Source organism: Astatotilapia calliptera, chromosome 10 (assembly GCF_900246225.1).
Source record: "Astatotilapia calliptera chromosome 10, fAstCal1.2, whole genome shotgun sequence".
Taxonomy (NCBI): Eukaryota; Metazoa; Chordata; class Actinopteri; order Cichliformes; family Cichlidae; genus Astatotilapia; species Astatotilapia calliptera.
The window spans coordinates 22,736,185-22,743,564 of record NC_039311.1 but is presented as its reverse complement, the minus strand read 5'-3'; the positions used below and the strand labels follow the sequence as shown (position 1 = coordinate 22,743,564).

The window sequence follows — 7,380 nt, the reverse complement described above, 5'->3', positions numbered from 1 at the left end:
TTGGCACCACAACAGCACCTTAAGTAATGTTTTACCCACCAGAGCAGTCAGTTGTACAGTAGGAGGATTTAAGCCATGGCAAAAGACATTTTAGAGTGATTAAAATCAGGCAACTCAAAGGATAGAAGCAGCTGGAAGAATTTCAGTAGGTGAATAGTGTTACCTGTCAGCAATACTACATTGCATTTAAGCATTGCTTTAAATAAGGTTTGTGCACATTCATTTATGCAGAGCTGTCCCTGAGATCCAGAAACACCATTTTAATCAGGTCGAGGTCTGGACATTGACCCGGTAATTGCAACACCTTCATTCTTTTGATGTGTTACTAAATAGAAGAAGCTTTCTCCTGGGCCTCCACATGAGGGAGTAATGCAGTGATGATTCTAAGGGCTTTATATATGTATATTAAATCATTTTTTCTGTATCAGTTGACTTGTTTCCAGGACAAATAAAGAGATTGAACCTTTGGCTCAGGCTTGGCTGTCCCCATACTGACACTCCTAACACGCAACCCCACTGATATCTGAAGAAGGTGGGGAGTTCTTTTATGTCAAAAATGTGTGTAACTGTAGAAACCACACCGCCAGGAAATGTATTTTAATTCTAAACTATTTATTTTGTAATAACACGTTACCATTATTTGCCACATAGACAGAGGATTTTGGAGAAGTGTGCATTGTGCTGCATATTCTGCACGCTGCCTGTTGCAGGTGGTGAGAGATGTATTTGAAGTCCATTGGGACTCAGGATGGAGACATATCTGAATGCTCCACACCAGCAAATTTCCTAAATTTCTAGAGGTGGCTACATCTGCTGATGACAAGAAACATCACAATAACACAAGTAAGCTAAACAAACAAATACAGTACCGTTACAAAATAGTTCAAAATAAAAGACATAAAACACAAAAATACTGAAAAGAAGGTTTAAAATGTATAACATGCTGTTTAACTGCAGAACGTCATGCTGCTTCATGATGTTCTGCAGCAACTGAATATCTGAAAAACAAAAAACAACAAACAAACCAAAAAATAAAAACATAGAGAAGCCAAACTATAATTTAGATTCTTTGAGCTGGCAAACAGATGGAGTCGCTTCATTTTCAGCCTCCTTTTCCTTTTCTCCTTTTCTCCTGCTAGAACAACAAGGTGTCATTTAGCAACAGTGGGACATAAAATTTTTAACTGTGACAAAATAGGTATTAAACATAAAGATTGTAGATATATTAATGCCTAAACGTACCTGCATATCTGTGGCATTTGTGATATAGTCTCTGGCAAGATTTTTCCATTTGTTTCAGGCAACAACAAACATAAGACAGCACCACATATTGCTAGAACTCCCATTAGTATGTAGGGGAGTGCCTTGAATTCTTGTCCTGCAAATAGAAAATGCAAAATAAAATGATAAGGACATCAAAACAAAAACAGACTATCTGTTGCTAGTAAAATAAAAAGAAGAAGAAATAAGCAAAAGTTAATTTTTTTCTTGTTAAAGAACATAAACCTTGACCTTTTAATACAACTTCAAGTCTGAAAAACAAAAACATCAATAAATACATAAATAAATAGAATGTAAACAAAATTATGAACTGAAAAATGTGCTTAATTTTCCAGAGTTCCAGCTGAACTGGTAGCATTGTTAAGCAGACAAATTGGAGAGAATAAGGGCAAAACTTTGGGATTTTTTACTATAAGTTGTTAAGACTTTTTCTCTGTGTTATTGTGGAGTCTTTGCCTTACAATTGAGACAACTGTTGTTGTGAAATGAATTGAATGGAATTGGAAAGACAGAATAGTATTGACAGTAGCATTACTATGTAATAAAAGGTACTAAGCCATAATAATAATAAGCCAGCTAACTTTAAATACTTTGTTAAAAATAATCCTGGTAAAAGCCAAATGCCTGAAGAAGTAAAACAAACAAAAAATCCTACCTAAGTAAATAATAAATGGGGAGATGATGGTCCCAATCCGTGCAGCCATGGAGCAAATCCCCATTGCTGTGTTTCTGATAACTGTGGGGAACAGCTCTGATGTGACAGCATACACCACACAGAATGCTGATGTGATGCCAAACTTTCCCAACATCTCAAGAAAAACAGCCACACCTGGTAAACCTATGGAAGTAAAAAACATTTAACATTACAGCACAACCTAAAAAGTCAAAAGAGATGCACATAACTAAGTGTTGTTTCTAACTTCCTCATGTAGCTAAATATACCTTACTTAATCATTCGAGCTGTGCTAGTGCTAAATATTCATGAGCAGTCGATTAATATGCACTTTTAAACAATGCAGCCATGCTAAAGAGACTGCACTTAAGGCCTTTACACACAATGCATTAGATCGGTCCAAATATTTTGCACGTTAAAATATCTGTTCTAATTCTCACCGACTGCAGAACTTCACTTGACGATTTGCCAGGATTTAGTTTAATGAACAAAAAACTTTTTGTCAGTTCCAAATAAATAGCTCTGACCAGTCAGGCCACTGCATCTGGCAACAGGTGCAATTGTAACTTAAAACGGACACTGTTACCGAGTATACAAATACTAAAAAATACCATTTTACATCAGACGAACAGCTACAGTAGACACTGCTCCGGGTCAATGGCCCTCTGAAATTATTTCTCTGCCTCCTCAGATGTGGTTCCAACTCTGTCAACAAGTGCTAAAACTGCTCAACTGCCCTATTTTGTCTCAGTGCATTTTCTGGTGAAAATGCATTTGGAAAATTTAGAACTTTGTGTTTCTTTTTGCACGCGCTCAGTCTGTAATGCCCTTTAGACCCATGTCCGATTTGGTCACAGCGGAAGCTAAAAGTATTCAACTTGGTCAAATAACACGTCACATGCATTCTGAATACATTTTTATTTTATCAAGGTAAGTAAATGGGGTTTTGTTCCTGTTACATTTTCTGAGGACGAAGTGCAAACATTTGTTCATCCACAGTGTGAACTCATTAACAAGTGACTTGCTTGTAACACTTTAATCATTACCTATTGGAATGAGGTGGACACAGAGGATCATGACACCCCCGAGAAAGAGCGTGGAAGACTGGCAGAAGCGCCTGGAGCAGTACTTAAGCAGTACCAAGGCAATTATGTAAGCTGGAACTTCTACGACAGCAGACAAGAAGCTGTTTATGTAAGGGTCACCGTTCAGGTTGGAAGTGTTGAGGACTAAAGCATAGTAGCTGATGGTGATGATGATCCTGCACAGAAATTCAAAGCAAAACTTAATTTGACATAACAAGCAATTATTTTGGTTTAAATCTTTTAATCTCCTAAATCATATGAGCAAATTCTAGATGTACCACAGAAGTGAACATATCAGTGTAATAGAGAATATATTGCAGCTTTTCACAATGACCAAAATGTTTTGCTTCTCCTCCTTCATTGTGAGCGCATCTTCAATCTGTGGCAAAAAACAGACAAAGTGGTTAAACTTTGGATCCTGGACCTGCAGACTTCTGCATATGTGCTATAAAGCCATATAATGAATTTTTATAAAGAAAAATAGGCTAACTTGAAATGCAAACCTAAGCCAAGAGACAAGCATAATCATGGTGCAAATGTCAAAGGTTTTAGTTTTATTCTAACCTAATGCACATTTCTCAAAACACACTCTGATTTAAAATCACCAACTTGCTGATGCACTTACCTCAGCTTGTGTAAAAATTGCCTGTGGCGGCTCTACTTTGTTCAGCTTTGCAGCGTGCTTCAGGATTGCTTCAGCCTCGTTTACTCTTCCTTGAGAGATCAGCCAGCGAGGAGACTCTGGGACTATCCTGAGCAGACAAACACAGTGGCAACATAATATTTTCAGAGAAACACAAACTTGATCATTAATCTGATAGTAAAGCAAGACATTGACGACATCCCTGCCAAAACATCTTGTTGAGTTAGCTGTTTGTTGGTTGAGGTTGAATAGTTGTTTTTGTTTAGGAACGATCCTAAAGTAGTGAAATGACCCAGTATCTGAATGGCAGCCATGACAAGAGCTGATTGATCTGTATAAATGTTCAGGAAAAGTGCTTCAGTGATTTCACTATTTGCCCATCTAGTGTAGAATATGCTGGACTATCCTTCACAAAAAGAAAGCAGATGATCATGTCCCACAGTTCAAGGCAGCACACCATTCATAAAAAACAAAACAAGTGATCAACATGACTGACAAGGAATTCAGATCACGTTGCAAATTTTGGGTCTGTTTACCATATAAGGCTGTAAATTTCTAATATGCTGACATATTTTGGAGTCAGAGTTTAACAAACTAACCGGAGAAACATCCAGCTGGCCTGGGCTACAGCTTGGAGGATGTTTTCAGTTGAGTTGATATTTTACTTATTGGCCTTTCAAGATGAAAATTAGCTATTAGCTAAATCTGGTAAAATGAACCTTTTCTCTTAGGGGATTAATGTTTTTGACAAGTTAAGTGGAAAAATGAAACAAAGAGTATGCAACATTTTTTCTATAAATTAGACAGTTTTAATACTGGCAATGAAAATATACACTGTTCCAAACATATGGTTTATAACAGTGAAAATGACAGTGTTACCCCCTACTGTATTTAACCTTAAACAAACAAACTATGAAGTAAAAGCTGGTGTTTTGCTATCTTGAACTATAAATTAATGTATTACCCTTCAATAAAAAATTATATCTTTTTCTTGAGTTGAAAACAACTTTCAGGACACAAGCCATAATGCAACAAATGAAAAAGTCTCACCACCACAGAGGGATGTAGATCAATCCACAGGCAGCCATTGGAATCAGCAGCAACTGCCATTCCCGGAGGAAGTAGGCTGCTCCAGGCATTGCCATGTACCCCATTGCTGAGCCCATAAAAACTCCAAGAGAACAAAACGCCACTCTGGTTTTTGGGCTTAGAATTTCTGAACCTGTAAATGTCAAAAACAACATTTTGGAAAATTTGTAATATTGTTACAAGGAAAGTTCTGAAACTGAGCATTAGTGCAGTCTGTCTTACTGTCTTACTTATCAAATCAGATAAACCATTACGGTCTGGCATGAAGCACAATTCATATGTAGTTTTTGAGGTTGTAACAAGAGTTGTGCATAAGTGATACATAGTATGTCTATATAACAGTTAGGAATTATGTTTGCTTATTTCTTGATTTCTTTATTCTTTCATTTAGGGCTTCCTAAATTTTATTGTACATCCAAGCAATTGACTTGTACTTCATGCACAGACAAAATTACTTAATGTCTGTGCAGCATAAAAAATCTCATTCCTTATTAGGAAAACATACCTAGCACAAATGCAATGATGTAGTTGGAGAATCCCCCAGCACCCACCAAAAAGAAAATGAAGGTGAAAATCTCCCAGCTCGGGGAGAATATCTGTGCTGTGATTGATACAGTTTGAAGCAGCATCATGATAAAGAGTATTGGTCTCCTTCCGTATCTGTAAGGAAACACAGTCTAGTAGACTAGATCAACACAAATACTGTTCAAACATTGTTGTGTGGAGTACAGACCTGTCGGACACCAGACCTGAGATCAACGCTCCCAGTAGCACACCAACATAATAAATGGAGCTGGTGAGTGGAAGTTTGTATGCATTCTCACAAACCAAGTCCCACTGCAAAATCAGTACATCGTTTTCACTCACTTACAATTTGTGGTATACATCTGCAAATCTGTCAACCAATAAAGAAATGACAGGTGACTCAGATCACAATTTAAATTAGTGGTAGGTTATAAATCTAAGGTAATATGGTGATAAGTTCTGAAATCCCACTGTAGGCAACGGGGTCCTGCATGGGCTACATCTTGGAGGATGTTTTCATGATATGCTGATATTTTACTGACTGGAATTCTCAGTAACTAGTTGAAGACAAGAATAGAATAAGAACTCACAGTATCTATGACTTCTGAATATGTAAAGTAAGAGTAACTCTCCCACAGGTAGAACAACTTTTATTTTTTAATAGTTCCAGGTAATTGTTTGTGCAACAACACCAATAACTTCATTAATTTTTCATAATAACTATCAGTTAATCTCCCCAGTACGGGGAGAATTTAATCACACGTACAATTTGTAAAACACCTACTTTTAACTCATATACACATATACTGATAGAAAGTGAGAAAAAATCAGTTTATGTTAGGATAGTTATTGTTTTAGTCTTTTTATTTGCATGATGTAGAGGAAACATTGTGGTTTGATGTTGTTTTGATGCTTGAATGCTTTGCAATCACTGGGGAAAACAAGGAACTGTCAAACTTTATAAAAAATGTAAGTCAAAATCCTCACCTGTGGCATGAGAGAGATGTTTGAATAAGATGAAAAGGACTAATAAACTAAAGAGCATTAATCTTAAATCCATTGTAACTGTAATGCAACTTTAATTGACAGTAACATTAAAAACATGATGCAGGATGCTGCTGGTTGCTGAGTAAATTCAAGTGTTTGTGTGACTTCTTTCAGTCTGCATAATTCTTGAAACAGTCATCTTTAAGCAAGATTATATCTTAACAAGCATTTGTGTTTGTTTTTTTACGGCACTAATGTACAAATAATTACTTGCTCGACTTCTAGTTGCTGCTTAATTTCCCATTAATAATAATATCACACACCATGAACCCTGTGTATAAGAGTAGAAAATTAAAGTTTGGCATTTTGACCTGTTGTTGTTGTACCTGGTGGGCTGCCATAGTTTAGCAGTTTACATGAATTAGTTTTACTTTGCATAATAGCTTAATCATGTCATGGAAAAGTCTATGTAAAACCATCTTGTCTGAAATTCTTCACATCCAGCTCCATGCCAGGCACTTCACTTAAAAGCACATCTGGTAACACTGATAAGACTTTCTAGTTACTAGATTGGCAGATCAATGCTATACCTTGTGCATGCATGTTCTAGATAAATCTATGATGCTAAATAAAATCATGACAAATTTCTCACCTCGGTAACAATAGTTGACTGGTAGATGCTTTTGCTGTGTAACCACCCATCTATACAACTCTCCCAAGGTATTTCACTAACGTTCACATCGACATTTGGGATAATATTGTTCTGAGAGTAGTTCCTGACCACATCCAAGTTAAGCCTTGAACAGGAACTCCGCTTTGCATTGCCACTAACAGTTTCCAATGGGATTGTCACGTTTTTCCACATCTCGCTGATGTTGTAGTTTTCAGGAATATAGCATTCGTGAGATGGAATAGCACCTATGAATACTATATAGCCGCCAATAAATCCATTTGGGAGAATGCTTATGGCCAGTGCTAAAAAAATCCTGAGCTGAAAGGGTCCCCAAGATCCAAGAAAAGCTGTGATGGTGTCATAGTCTCTGATTTTTACCGTATTCGTTACTTCACCAAAATCCTTCATACTTAAAAGAGTCAGT

The 7,380-nt window shown here is 36.8% G+C and overlaps 1 protein-coding gene across 1 annotated transcript; it reads right to left on the bottom strand.

Annotated features, from left to right (window-relative positions):
- Nucleotides 1–1,053: 1,053 nt before the first annotated feature.
- On the bottom strand, nt 1,054–7,364 carry slc22a4 (solute carrier family 22 member 4). Its single transcript, XM_026182362.1, has 10 exons — nt 6,936–7,364; nt 5,505–5,608; nt 5,277–5,431; nt 4,733–4,904; nt 3,665–3,791; nt 3,318–3,418; nt 3,001–3,215; nt 1,937–2,119; nt 1,243–1,378; nt 1,054–1,135 (listed from the first exon to the last, which is right to left on the bottom strand). Exons 1-10 carry the CDS (start codon nt 7,362–7,364, stop codon nt 1,054–1,056), a joined length of 1,704 nt encoding a protein of 567 aa, XP_026038147.1.
- Nucleotides 7,365–7,380: the final 16 nt, after the last annotated feature.